We start from the raw sequence: 15,133 nt of genomic DNA on the forward strand, positions 1-15,133 counted from the left end.
GACTTGAGGTGATCATGTTTTAATGCTTACCTTAAGTTAGAAATCTAGCCAGAAGATTTAACACTTGGAGGATCTGGCCCATGGTTCAGTCTGTTCACTTTCAGGCGTTCACTTTCATTTTGCAGTTGGCTTGTTGTTTCCTTCAGACTGCCAAACTTCTGCATTTAAAAAAAACCAACAAATTCTATGCCAGGTTTATGTAACCAAATATTGTTTCTGTATATAAAGTTCCATAGGAAGTTGAATTTAAAAAAGACCAACCTGTACATGGAGATACCTGCCTCAAAGCAAGAGAATGGAAACTTACTGCTGCAATGGTTACTTGACTTACAAAAGTTTGGATTCCATACATAAGCTTTTGCCTTCAAAGCCATCACATATTATTTCTAGTAACGCTGCTGTTTTGAATTTCCTAATTCAGTGTGTTTAACCCTTTGAACCAAGCTTATTAAACCAACTTGAATGCTGACTCATGAGATTTCATTTTTCTAATGATGTCTAATGTGATAGTCAAATGTCAGATTTTTCTCTACAGCCACTGTTGTGTGTGCTCTGTCTCATCATTCCCAGTGTGGTGCAAGTTTTAGTGAAACCAGCTGTTTGTGCCCTTTTCATCTAGACTTTACAACAGCAAGAATGCAAACTTCTATATAGTCGTAAAGAGGGTCAACGGCAAGAAAGCAAAAACAAAAATAGATACAAAAACATTTTACCTTGTAAGTAGTATTCACTTTTTTCTTGTTTCACTGTTAACATTGGGCTGGTACTCTCACGGATCCTTTCATGGGGAAGCTAATAATTATTGGCCAGTAGTACAGTGCTCTTCTATTAAAACACCAACAAGCTAAACTACTGCTCAGTGATCAGCACTAGTGCTCAGTAAGTTTGAGGATTAATTTGTGCTGTAGTGGTGCAGGACAGAATAATTATATATACTTTTTATATATCTCATATTCAGATTAATTACAAATATGAAGCACTGACTAAATAAGAGAACACAAACAACTTGATGTTTGATTTTAATTTCTTCGGAAATTTGAAATTGTCCTAGGGAGCAGGGAGAGAGGAAAGGTTGAGTCATCTGGCCATTTTCTTAGCTATTAGAAATGGTAAGTAGTCAAGTACGTGCAAAAGTTGGCCTTTATGTAGTTTGTTTGTTTGGTACTAAGGAACCAATTACAAGTTGGCTAGTTAGCAATCACAGAATGCAGCAGTTTAACATGCTGTTTACTTATCCTTCCTCTAGTTGATCATACCAGAGTTGTTCTACATGATGGAGATCCAAATGAACCAGTTTCAGATTATATCAATGCTAATATTATTATGGTAAGTGTGTTATTGCCTCCTTCAATCTGTCACTGGCACAGAGCATGCTTGCTATTGTATCCCCTCCTAAAAACAAATTAAAATTATTTTAAGATCACATCATTCACTGATATTTGTTTTGATCTTTAGCCTGAATTTGAAAGTAAATGCAACAATTCAAAGCCAAAAAAAAGTTACATCGCTACTCAAGGCTGCCTGCAGAACACAGTGAATGACTTCTGGAGAATGGTATTCCAGGAGAACTCTCGCGTTATTGTTATGACAACAAAAGAAGTCGAAAGAGGAAAGGTAAAATGGAACCTTGGGTGGACCCCGGTAAAAGTCATTAAGTTTTAACACAAGTAAGGATTAACCAGACTTCAGTCATGTTGACTTACAAGCTTAAAAATGGTGACATGGTGCAGCTGCCATTGGAGACCCAGGCCCTGATCTGCAAGATGCAGAGTGCCCTCTCCTCTCGCTGATAGCAACTGGAATCAAGGGGCACACTCGTCTTACAGGATCAAGCTCTTGTTTAATAAAGGCTGACTAAGTGACAGCTGCCTTACATGAGTTTACTTACTGCAAAGTTACTTAAGGGGAGGGGACAGTGAAGGAACTGGTGCAGCCAGGCTGGCAGACTATACGCTGTAAGGGAGTTAATGCTGTGTGCTTGAACCTGAAATATTGCTGCTTATTGGTATCAAGCCCAAAGCAGGAATGATTTAGCACTTTTATTTCTAACATCCTGTCTTCTGCCTCCAAGTGCCGTCTGCAAGCCATGTTCTGCGTGAGCACAGCTGCTCGCTCACTAGAGACTCACAGATCACTAGGGTTGAACTGCTCAGGCAATACCAGCATGTTTGTTACTTTGAAAGAGAACTTTTACAGCTATGTATCCCAGAACTTCATCTTGTTTCTTTTAAATGCAGAGAGATCTCATTTGTTCCCCCGTCCTGCGATCTTACTCTGTTTCTGGATCCTAAACTTGTCATGTGGGTAGGTGGATGAAGGGAAACAGAAGAAAGAGAAATGGCTCAGAAATCTTGACAGAGTGTAACAATAGTACCCCACTACTTGTGTGCAGCCTGGTTTTCTCTCTCAGGTGTCCTTTGCCTTGGATTTTTGCAAACACTTTTGCTGATAGTCTGTACTTGTTCTTGTAATTTCTGTGCCTTTTCTGCATTCTTTCCTCTCTCTCTTTGTGAATATGATACTTTGTGTTTGAATCTTATACCTCATGTCTTCAGTAAAAAGAAAATATCCTTTCACTCAGCATGATGAGGGCCTGGAAGAAGGCTGAGTAAGAAGATAGCTAGTACTCTCTTATGTAACAAATAATTGACAATGTTTTTTCCTTTGCTTGACCATATAAAATAATGAGGAATTTTAATACCCTTAGTACAGAAGCTGGATATTTGTAGTTTTTGTTGGCATTTCCCTCCACCTTAAAGTCTCCAGCCTGTCATCAACAGGGCTGTGGGTTAGCAACTGGTTTTGACTTCTGAGTTGTTAAAATCCTGCCTGCCCTTCATTTAAAAAAAAAATAAAAATCAATACCTCTCCCGGGGTGGCTTGATGAAGGACTATGTGACAGGTTCCCTCTGTACAGAGTGCAGTGAAGAAAGACCAGCTGGCCCATTGGAAGGAGCTGTGCCTTGGCTTCTTCACTCCTGGAACAAAATTAAGAGATTTTGGGTGGCTTCAAAGGAGTCCTGCTTCAGAGCACTCTCGGGATCCTGTAACTTCTGTGATGTTTGACCAAGTGGGCCAGGCTCATCTTGACTTTCAGTTTTTGCTCTGTCTTTCATAAAGGATTGCTAGATGCTGCTGCCGCTCTAGCAATAGCCATTTTGCAGAGGCTTCACGCCTTGTTCCACCAGTCAACACTTCTGCTGCACACTCCCCAAGTTTCTTGGCACCTCTCTCTCAATCGTGCCGGTCTGCTCTCCACACTAATGACGTAGCCCTTTAAAATGATTCAGTAATCAGATTGTTAAAGTGCTGCATCATGTGCCCAGGGTTTTTGAGAGATGCTTCAGCCTTTTCTCTTCAGTAGACACTGATTGCTGGCCTGATTGGATATGACACCTCAGGCCAAGGTGCTTTTTGATATGCAGGAGGTAGAGGGAAGTATCTTTCTCAGAGAGGATGACTTTAGGAACAGTTTGCTTCAGGCAGTAGGGGATCCTGAAACTGGCTCAGATCTATCTAGGACTCTTAAGACTGCAAAATATGCAGTAGGAGAAGCAAACTAAAGCACATCATTACGAATTAAAATAATTCTCTCTCTCTCTCTCTCAATAATTGTCCCCACCTTGTCTCTCTCAAATTAAAATAATGCAGTCTTGGAAGGGATCCACTGAGTTGATGTACAATGCATCCCCTTTCCCACACTGATGACTCTTTAAGATTACACATTACCGTTGAGACTCTTTATGCCAGCAGCTGCTTCCTTGTTCAGGATTGTGCATTAAAACTGCAAATTGTTATCTCTGTCTGCTTAAATACAAGATGTGGGTTTCAGGGCAGCTTGTGCTTTTTGCAGAAAATACAAACAAACAAACAAAGAAAAACCAAAGCTTAGATCCAAAGCATCCTGGCAAATGTTTATGCATCCAGCATAATATCTTCTCATGTTGGCAGCAAGATCCTTTCCTCTGTTGTGTTTTCTATCTGCCGTTGAGTTTTGGCAGTGAAATTATTGACCTTCAGATGCACATTTATGGAGAAGTTGTTCCCTACAGCAATCTGTGGGTGGTCTGTGTTTGATATTGCTAGAAAATCTGTCTCTGTCTACTACAGATGGACTAGGCTTGCATTCTTAGGTTCTCAAGAATTATTGTATCTAGCTATTCCCTATTACTGTTTCACTTGGTTCTGGAGGACTTGCTCCTTTTTATATGGAATACATCATCACAGACTATAGAATAGTCTTCCAAGGGAAGTGGAGCACTCTGAACCAAGCTTACATAGCAACAGAGACAGCATTCTGCACCCCATGGAGAACAATTCCTCATTGCTTGGTGGATGACCTGAAGAGCCCAGTGAACCTTCTGTGCTCTGATTTCTAAATGAGGTGAAGGACAAACTTCTTCCAAAAATGGCCCGTTCCTTTGACTTATGTTAAAATTAGCTTTAAATATTAGGTTTTAGAGCTACTTGTGAGGTTAATGCATTCCACTTGAAGTTTTCCATGTATTAAAAGTACTTCTGAGGTGAGTGTGTCATATGCTTCTAGGCTTTCCTCTTCGCTGTCACTGTGATGTGGTTTTTTTGTTTTTTTTTTGTCCTCTGCTGAAGCTAACATCATCAGGAATGGTGCCAGAAAGCAAACCCTCCTCCCCCAATCTATCCTTATTGTCTTGGACCCTCTGAGCTTTCTTACATTCTCTTTTCTCCCCCATCTTGCACAGGAAAAAGCAATATTCACCCTGAATGGACTTTGGGTGAGACAGGCAAACCTAGCTTTGCCTGTTAAGCTAGTCTTAGCAAATCTGCACCATGCTAGTAACTATCTGAACTTTGTATTTATATAGACCATGAAATCAGGTAGTAATTACTTTTTTTTGTCCTATCTTCCAGAGTAAGTGTGTCAAATACTGGCCTGATGAATATGCGTTAAAGGAATACGGGGTTATGCGTGTTAGGAATGTTAAGGAAAGTGCAGCTCATGACTATACGCTAAGAGAACTGAAACTTTCTAAAGTTGGTCAGGTAAGTATGTCAGTACCTTTTCTTTTTTCCCTTTTTTTTTTTGGTTAGTCCTTTAGAGTTTCTAACAAATATTCATCTTCTAATTTAGGCTGCAAAAAATAATTGCTGAAAGGACTAAACCTTCTATTGGCCACAAAGAGAGAGTCCAGGAACAGGCTTTTAGTTTTAATAAATCAAGCCCGGTCCCCCTCTTTGAGGCTCGAGTTCTAAGTCAAGGAATTTGGTCTTCTGAGCTTGGAATAATATCTTTATTCTCCAGATTCTTGTAGCCAGTATTTAAGCACTTCAGCAGAGAACATGTCTCTGTAGATTTACTGGGAGACCTGAAGTTAAGGTGATCTTGCCCTTAAGTGCAAACCAAACCATCCTTCAATCTATTTAGGTGCTCACATGTGCCCCTTCACTATAGTATGAGTGCCTTGCATCACCTTCATTCGTAAGGTACCTGTGCAATGACTGTTGTTAGTCTGCTCCTGATGTGGGAGCCTTCCTGTTCGCCAGTACCAGAGCAATTCACTACTGCCATATTGCCAGGTTTAATTGTTTTACTGTTTTATTTTTCTTACTTATTCTGCAGTACGCAAAAGCATGCTAAGTTTGGGTATATAGCCCAGGGTCGTTGCCCTGAAGAGCTTAGTCTGTGACCGAAGGAGCTGCATACCGATGGGGTGGCAGTGAGGGAGGAGATAGCCGTGGTTACTGTATGTGATTATGCAGCAGAAACATGTGCATGGCGTGCTTGACTTACGTATGAATGAGAAGGAAACTGACTTTTCTTGAAAGTGTTAGAAGTGACTCTCAAAGGAAGGATTTGAAGGATGGGAGGGTGTTAGGTTGGCAGAGCATTCTATGTGTAGGGGAGAGGGTGGAAAAAGGTGCAAAAACTGCTGAGGGATAAGCAAACAGGTTGCTTAGGCTGATGTCACTGGCAGAATGAGACCATGAATGGTGGGTGGGGTGGGAGGAGAGCACAACGTGGTAAGAGACTAAGACCTTGATTCAGCAAGTACGAAAGCATGCAGATCATCCCACTGAAGTTAGGTTAGGTCAGGTCAAGGTTGGGGGCAGAGTCCTGAAGGTGAGGACAAGAAGCTAAAGATTGATGCAGTAGAGAAGCAGGGAGCCATGAAGGGATTCAAGAAAGCAGATGGCATGGTCAGATTGCCAGGCCAGGAAGAACTATTGTGGAGGCTGTGTTCATCTGGAGTGGAAGGAAGCAGTGTGGGTGTTGGGGAGGCTAGAGAGAAGTTTACTGTAATCAAGAGGAATGCATGGCCTTTTTAGTTTTTGATCCGTTGTGTTTTCCTTTTTTAAAACCAAGACTGATTCATCCTGAGTAAATGGATGCTTTTGGTTGGGTTTCTCTTGATATATTTTTTCCACACGTGTGGTGGTGGCTCTTTTTCAGGGGAACACTGAGAGAACAGTCTGGCAATATCACTTCAGAACCTGGCCCGATCATGGAGTACCCAGTGATCCTGGTGGTGTCCTTGACTTCTTAGAGGAAGTCCACCACAAGCAAGAAAGCATCGCTGATTCAGGACCTGTTGTGGTGCATTGCAGGTACAATAATGCAACTTATTTCCTAGCATCTGCAATAAGCTTCTTCTTAATACCATCGTCTGGAAGTCCAGTACATCTTTATACTGGACACTTATTTAGGTTGGGCTACTCTGACTTTATTGCCTATTCAGAAAGGAAACCATAATCACTTCCTAATTTTTTTTTTGACAGCGCTGGGATTGGACGAACAGGAACTTTTATTGTGATTGATATTCTTATTGACATAATCCGAGAAAAAGGTAGGTCCCCAGTTTAGTTTCTTCACAAGTGCTGTGAAAGTGCCATTATCTGTGAGAAGGAGACAATTGGTGAAGATCAGGAAGAAGCTGCAAAGTGTATGTTTGTGCCTGGCACAAATCACATCCTTTGAGATGTGCTCCCATTGACCCCAAAGGGATGGGAGGGTGTTAGGTTGGCAGACCGGTGGCCAAAGCCCAGAACGAGGATTTTGCATTTCACCTACAGTGATTTTGTAAATTCCATATTTTTTTGCTGGCATACCCAATTTTTGCCAGCACCTTTATTCTGCGACTATCCATTTGTACCTACGGTTTGCCATCTTTGCTGTCGAAAGCATTTTAATGATCTTGGTTTCCTATTTGCAAGGGCAAATTGTGAGGTCTTCTTCTGAAGTTATAGTGGACAGACAATGCCATGTTAATATCCCTTTATATAACTCAACATAAAGTTAATACTATACTGATATAAGGCCTTTCCTGATCTGAAGGCTGCTTATCACTTGTCTCCTTTCTCAGCTACGGTGGAGTGAACTTTTTTTCTTTAAGTTCCAAGTATTCCACCTTTACCTTGGTGCCTCTGTATTATGATAAACATTTTCAGCTGAAGACTGGATGTGACTTCATTTGGAGTCTAATATGGCAATACAAAGTGACGGTTCCTTCATCCTCCAGAACAGCTTGATATCTTGTCTTTACAGTACTGCAAGTTTATGTACAAATGGCTAAGCAAGGCTGTCAAACTTAGATTTCCACACCAAATCATTATTACAGGAGTGCCCAAATGTGCTGTGTGTTTTATATTCACAAGGGGAAACAGAGTCTCTGTCCCAAAGAGTTGACAATTAAACAAAAAGAGCATGTGTTACACTGCTGCCCTAACACTGGTGGTCTCTTCTAGGTGTGGACTGTGATATTGATGTTCCAAAGACCATTCAGATGGTGAGATCGCAGCGGTCAGGGATGGTTCAAACAGAAGCACAGTACAGATTTATTTACATGGCAGTACAGCACTACATTGAAACGCTACAGCGTAGAATTGAAGAGGAGCAGGTATGTTGGTCGCAAACCTACCACGGTCTTTGTGCAGTGATTCTGATTAGGAGCTTGCTGCGATGATGGGAACAAGCAGAATTGCCCTATTGCCGTCTGACTTTTTGAGGCATATCTACTGTATGTTGATTATATATATCATGAAAAGGCTTGTTCTATTACACTATTCATTCAAAGAGCTTTACTATCTATTTCAAGTCACTATCTTAAAAGACTTGTTGAAACTGAAGGATTTAGATAATTCTAAAGTAGTAAGAACACTTAGTTTTCGGCCATCTAGGAGTGGGAGAAGATTCCTCCATCACTATTTCTACCTCCAGTATTTTCATGGAAGGTGCAGCAACATCTCTGGCCCAGTCCTGCATTCCTAGTGCACTCAGAACTCTTATTAACTTCACTGATTAGGTTAGGATGTGTAAGGAATGAAAAGTAAGACTCTCAGTCTTAATAAAGAAGACTCCCTTCTGCTTCATTGTATGTAACCTGGATTTCAAGAGTTATTTCAAGTCTCTCCATTAAATCTCTGTTTGACGTGTAGTAATTGTATTCGATCAGCAGTCACGGCAACATCTGTTTTGGAAGTCTAACGTTTTAAGTGTTTAGTGATTAAAAGGTGGATATGTTGGGCTTAGTTTAAGTCTTTGGAAAGAAATATTTTTAAACAATGGAGCCAATGTTATTGCAGCAGAATAGCCAAGGAAGAGAGAGCATTTAGAGCAGACCCCCTCGGAACAAGGTAGAGTGACTGCATTGGAATGAGCGTTGGTCAGCTCAGGATTAGTTAAAGTGGAATCATGGAGGTATTCCTTGCTCTGGAAAGCTCCAGCCTCCCCAAAATGCCTTTGCAGATTGTTTATATTGTGTTGTGATGGAGCGTTCGTTCTTTTTCTGTCCTTTTCTTCCTTGGCTCTTTCATTCTTTCAATCCTTACCCTAAATGACTGCCATCCTGGGTTCTTAGCCTTGTCTGGAACAGCAGGGGCTGTTCTCCTCTGCAGTTCTCCATACTGCTGCAACGATTATATAGCTAAAGCTACTGATCTTTCTCCCTCTTCCAAGACTATTCACACCATCTGTTACACACCTAATCACCACCTGCAGAACAGGAGTCCCCAGGCGCTTCAAACATTTTTCTTTTATGACTCTGTCCTACCTTGCCTTAAAGCTCACTGAAGTTTGAAAATGCACGGAGTTCTCTGCAAAGCTCTTACCCTCAAATATTATATATTGTTCAATACACTTGCAGCCCTTCACTAAATTGCCTCTACTGTCTCTTGGCATTTGTTTTTAGTTCCAATATAAATGGAACTAATGCCTTTAAATAGCATCTGATACTAGAACAGAGGAATCTCTCTCTCCTGTGATGGTCAGATTAAATCTGTAGTCATGTAAAATTTATACTACTGTGCTAAAATGGTAACAAGACTTAAACTGGATTCTAAGCTTTTCTTTACTCTAATACAGTAATAGTGCTTCTAGTTTTGGACTAAAAAGCCCTTTGAAGCTCTTGTAGGAAGCTAATGTGATCCTGAGCAGCCTTGTGATGACCTGATGGTGCTCCACATGTGCAATGAGAGAGAAGAACAAAAATGGATGGAAATGGGTTGGGAGCAGCAGTAGACTGAAGGAAGCAGCTAAGTGTCTTCTGTCCCCAATTTTCAGTTTATTTGGGGGGTGAAATTTACTGTTTCCGTCATCCTTTCTGCCAGTGGAACAACCTCCCCTCCCAAAAAAATAGTTGTGGAAAGAAAAGCAAGTTCAGTATCTTATTCTTGCCCTAATTCAGAAAATGTGTTGAGTCGTTTGCCCAGCTCTACTCTAGAAATCTTCCCTGTTTCCTTTCGGCATTGAGAGCCTCTGGAGTCTCGATGTAATCAAGTAGCATGTTAAATATTGCCTGTCTCTTCTGGATATATGAAAACTACAAAGTAAACTTGTTTGGTTAATTTTCTTCTTGGAAGCAGTAATTTTTTTTTTTATAACACTGAAGTAACTTGAGTTATTATTTCTAATGAGGAATAATGGAAATGTGGTAGGAATAATTAAACTAAATAGGAGAAATAATTATAACGAATTAGCGAAGTCAGAGGAAGAAAAGCCTCAGATTTACATCTTCATGGTTTGTTTTCTCTAATTTAGTCAGATCAAAGAACAGAGCAGACTCTGATTCTGCTTCTCTGCTGCTTTTACACTTAAGATACGCCTGCCGGTTGAATTGGCATTTATCACAGGGTTAGAAGAATTCAAAATCCAATTTTAGCCTGCAGCATAAAATTGACCTTTACTAGCTGTGTCTAGGTGAGAGGTGTGAACCTCACAGATTCTAAAATTGGGGCAGCGTCTGAACCTTTATTCCCCTTAAATCTGATTTTTGGAAGGTTACAACAACTAAATACTTAGTTTTGACTCGTGGTCCCTGCCAAGTGATTTGTCAGGAGAAGGTGGGAGGCGGAAGTGGTAGAGAACATCCCATTTCTAGTGGCAGCTACATATAGCAAGATAGGCTGAGGTTTTCGGAATTGCCTTAATGGGAATTAGGAATCCAAGGCTATGTCTTTACTGAAAACACTATGGTGGCATTGCTGCGGCTGCCCTGCTGCAGTGCTTCCGCATAGGCGCTCACGACAGCAATGGGAGAGGTTCTCCCGTTGCTGTGGTTAATCCTCTCGAAGGCGGTAGCTAGGCCTACGGAAGAATTCTTCCATCAGCCTAGTGCTGTCTACACCGGGGATTACGTTGGCCTAGCTACGTCTCTCAGGTAGGGTTTTTTCACACCCCTGAGGGACATAGGTATGGGGATGTATTTTTTTCAGTGTAGACCTGTCCCAAGTCTCCTAAGATGCTTTGCAAATCTCAGTCATAGGATTCATTGGATCATTAGGTGCTGCTGGTCTGAGCACTTCAAGAATACACCTTGGAAAAGTCTGGAGTGGGGCTTGCACTCGTACTTGACCGTTTAAACCTTGACTTTGGTGTATATTTAGCTATTGTTAATGTCTATCCTAAACTGGAGAATGATGCCCATTTGCCCTAGAGACCCACTGGCTGACACTGCCTACTGTACGATGAAGGGCGGATCTTTTTGCCAGGTTTGGATGAAGAAAATACATTCATGTTCATATTCACGTGTGTGAACTCATGAAGTTGGCACATCTGGTTTGAGACGGGGGGCGGTGGGCGGGCAGGCAGGCAGGGTTTGAGCATTCTGTGAAGATTTTTACCAAAAGCTGCCAATAGATTACCTCTAGCAATATCCAGACTGCATGTTGTAGTGACAGAAGTGAAATCTTTCAGGCTTTAACTTTTATATAAAATAAAAAACCTCTTTTCTGGGAAAAAAGTAGGTTTGGCTAATTTATATTTAATTTCTTGAACTTTAGATCTGTTCTCTTCTCTTCTAAAAATGTAGGGTTCTGTTTTCATTGACCATTCTAAACCTGTTCAATTTTTGTGTTCCCCTTTTTCAGAAGAGTAAGAGGAAAGGGCATGAATATACGAACATTAAATATTCTTTATCGGACCAGACAAGCGGGGATCAGAGCCCACTTCCACCATGCACTCCGACTCCAACCTGTCCAGAGTAAGTAGCAATTTCTCAAAGTATACAAGTGAGTTCTGAAATGCCTGTGAATTCAAGCAGATCCGGCAATAGAGAGTCAAATTGTGGACTGTTTTCCTCGTAAAAGTTTATTTCTAATCCTAGAACAAAGAGGAATTTCCTGAGCAAACTCTTGCTCTCTTTCTCTACTCACTTTCACTTCAGGGTCCTTTATTAATTTTTTCTGGTGTCCTCACAAACGGAATTTTTCAATCATGCACTGATTTTTCATTTGACATAAGTGGGGCCTTGGTGATAAACAGTGGTTCTCAACCAGGGGTTTGGGAGCCTCTGAGGGGCCCGCGAGCAGGTTTCAGAGGGTCCGCCAAGCAGGGCCAGTGTTAGACTTGCTGGGGCCCAGGGCAGAAAGCCGAAGTCCCACCACATGGGGCTGAAACATGGGGCCCAGAGCACTGGCACCCGAGGCTGAAGCCAAAACCTGAGCAACTTAGCTTCCCAGGGGCCCCAGTCAGTTGCCCTGCTTGTTACCCCACAATGCCGGCCCTGGGTTTTATATGTAGAAAACCAGTTGTTGTGGCACAGGTGGGCTGTGGAGTTTTTATAGCACGTTGGAAGAGTGGGGTGGCTCAGAAAGAAAAATGTTGAGAATCCCTGGGTTAAAACATATGAAAAGGATATCTTGGGTGTGAAGCACTTAGATCTGAAAAATATATCGGCTCTATTCATAGAGCACAAATTGTACATGGGTCCCTGCAACCACCAATGAATAGAGGAACTGTTTAGCAAGCATACATCAGTATTGCCTAACAATAGTTTAGGACAGAAAGTAAAGAATACCATACCCCATTGAAATGATCTGTCTGTCTTTTGTGTATTTCTACGATGACAATTACTGTGGTATCTGAGCTTAGGGGAAATGTAGATTGAAAGAATTCAGTGACCGAGGTTAGAATTTAGCCAGGACACCAAGGTTAATACCTCCATACTTGAGGGTGCAGTGGTGAAGAAAAAGGCCCCTGGTTCTCAAAAGCTTGGCCGGAAAGGTAGGAGAAAATCCGTTAATACTTTGTCATTCTGTTTCCCTACTGTGTTGGGTTTTCTTGTTAACCTACTCAGTGACTAGAATTGTAATAAGATTGCGATGCCACCCTCTTGTAATCTTGACTTCAGCCTGTCCCAGGTTTTGTGCTGACTTAACTCTGTGCAACCGTATTGATGTTCAAGTGGGCAACTTCACTGCTTGCATGGAGTGGAGTTGTCACAGAATCTGCCCCCATTGACTGGGTCATGCAGCCAATATTCTGAATCCAGATGCTCTGTGCTTTGAAGTGAATTGAACAAGTTATTAGCTAACTTCATTGAATCGTGTACAGGTATTTATTTTGTAGTAAACCTGACCTTTTTTCCCTATAAAAATCTGTCATTTTAGAATGAGAGAAGACAGTGCTAGAGTCTATGAAAACGTGGGGTTGATGCAGCAGCAGCAGAAAAGCTTCAGATGAGATGTGCAGAAACTTCCCCGCGAAGGAAGGTATGTGCATTAAAATTCTAGTATGATCTGGCCGAAAGCTGCTTTTATTGCACTATGGCATATTTTAACATAATCACAATTCAATCATGAAATGGATTTAAGCCAAGAATCTTTGCCATAGTGTCAGTTGGTTTAGCAGCTAAAGTATTCAACATCATTTTCACAGCAACTCGATTTACTGATTGAGGAAGGTAATATTTTGGACCCAGCGGAGCCAGATCTTAATGGAAAGAATTCCAATTCCAACACAAAAGTCAGACCGTTCAGAGCAAAGACCAGAGATCAGAGCTAATATGCCACCTTGCTTATAAAGTTTGAACGCAGACTCCCATTATAAGTTAAAATTGGTTTTGATTATTGCACGTCAGCAAGGGTTGCAGGATCTACTGAAACTTTAACTGCTAAACCAACTCACACTACAGAAAAGATTCTTGGATTAAATACATTTCAGAATTGAGACGGTGGCACTCACTGTGTCTGTGGGTATTCGTGAGCGTTGCTGGATTGGGCTGTAAGTGTTTTTAAATCCTCTCATTTTGATCTATTGACTCAAAATGTTTTATGCTCATGTTCCCATTGCTGAGCTGATACAGCTATGGGAGGGTGGCGTGGATGCTGTTCTGCCTCTGACGAGAATTTCTATTTTTGGCACCAATGTAAGAGGCAAGCAAGAATGAGATAAACTTTTAGATTTCAGGGAGAGTCTGCAACAACAGCCACTTTTGTATCACATTGAATAATTTTGGACTTGTAATCTGAGCCAATTTACTCTGGAGGTCAGTGATAGAATAAATATAGGGGGTCCATGAGGTCATTTGTACATGGAGCCCCCTTTCAGAGAATAATTGAACTTTCAAACTTCTTAAATTAAAACTTTGTACAATATATTAGCATATGGGTTTAATGTGCTTATGTGATAGAACACCTCTGCTTTGAAGAGGTGGCTGGGCCAGTAATCTGCAAATATACGATTTATGTCGGCCTTTATATGATTGATTGTAATGGTCTGTCAGAGCCATTATGGCATAGAAAGGACCCAGCACCCACCCCGACCCAATAGACTGTAACCCGTATCAGAGTTGGAAAGTGGTCCATAAACTGGGCATTTGTTAGATAAGTCATGGTCTGATGATCTGTTTAATGGGTTTTTGCAGTATATCCTGTTCTGGTGTCTACATTTCAATAGCTCCCTAATTAGTATTCCCTACAACCAGGGAACAGTACACATCTTAAAATCCTCTCAGTTATGTATTGCCACCCACTCAGCCCTCAAGGGAGTTAAACTACTAAAACCAATTTTAACTTACAATGGGAGTTTGTCTTCAAACTTCATAAGCAAGATGGAATATTAGCTCTGATCTCTGGTCTTTGCTCTGAATAGCCTGACTTCTGTGTGTTGGAAATGGAATTCCTTCCTTCAAATTTAAGTGAACTGCAGGCTTACAGAAGAAATTACATAGACAGTTCTGAAGACTAAAACATTCTATCTCTGGAACAGATCCAACATAGACAGCTGCAATGTAAGCTTGCCCATGCTGCTTTGGAAGTACGCTTTGATCCTGGCCTACGCTAGGGGACTTGAAGACCACCTAAAGAGACAAGGCAGCAGTCTGTCTAATCCTTGGCCTCTTTACTGACACTGTCAGAAGAGTGCCAACTGTCTTTGTATGATGTGGACAGGTGTCCACAAGAAACTGGACTGAAACCACTGACTGACTTCAGGTCACAATTGGATACGAATGACTTTGTCATTGCCAGCTCAGGGCAGATTGGAGCCAAAGCTCTGGAGTAGGAAGTGAAGGGTCTTCATCCTATTATTGATATAATATCACTAAATTAAACCCTTACCATCACTCAAATAAGTACTTGGATTTTGTCTTACACTATATTTAAATAAAGAAAAGGAGTACTTGTGGCACCTTAGAGACTAACCAATTTAGTCTCTAAGGTGCCACAAGTACTCCTTTTCTTTTTGCAAATGCAGACTAACACGGCTGTTACTCTGAAACCTATATTTAAATACGTATCATTTTTTGGCTGCTCCCCAGTCAAATGTAATTGGATATATTTGTTTCACTCTTTCTGGTTCTCATAAACTAGCCTACTACTGTTGTTCTCAATTGGAAACATTGCAATTTGAATGTAAGTTTTAAGTGAACTTTATTCTAAA

At 41.1% G+C, this 15,133-nt stretch overlaps 1 protein-coding gene across 3 annotated transcripts in view; it reads left to right on the plus strand.

Annotated features, from left to right (window-relative positions):
• Positions 1 to 15,133, plus strand: part of PTPN11 (protein tyrosine phosphatase non-receptor type 11) — a 41,566-nt gene that overhangs the window by 22,409 nt on the left and 4,024 nt on the right. For 2 of the 3 annotated variants that reach the window (XM_073313353.1, XM_073313355.1), the window contains 9 exons: positions 620 to 716; positions 1,247 to 1,326; positions 1,456 to 1,614; positions 4,891 to 5,022; positions 6,431 to 6,585; positions 6,757 to 6,824; positions 7,723 to 7,874; positions 11,341 to 11,453; positions 12,862 to 12,963. In XM_073313353.1, coding sequence (XP_073169454.1) covers positions 620 to 716; positions 1,247 to 1,326; positions 1,456 to 1,614; positions 4,891 to 5,022; positions 6,431 to 6,585; positions 6,757 to 6,824; positions 7,723 to 7,874; positions 11,341 to 11,453; positions 12,862 to 12,934 — 1,029 coding nt within the window. In that variant the 3' untranslated portion in view covers positions 12,935 to 12,963. The remainder of the gene's footprint in view (positions 1 to 619; positions 717 to 1,246; positions 1,327 to 1,455; positions 1,615 to 4,890; positions 5,023 to 6,430; positions 6,586 to 6,756; positions 6,825 to 7,722; positions 7,875 to 11,340; positions 11,454 to 12,861; positions 12,964 to 15,133) is intronic. The other variant, XM_073313354.1, reaches the window with a different exon arrangement.

This window comes from Lepidochelys kempii, chromosome 15, assembly GCF_965140265.1.
Source record: "Lepidochelys kempii isolate rLepKem1 chromosome 15, rLepKem1.hap2, whole genome shotgun sequence".
In the NCBI taxonomy this organism is placed as follows: Eukaryota; Metazoa; Chordata; order Testudines; family Cheloniidae; genus Lepidochelys; species Lepidochelys kempii.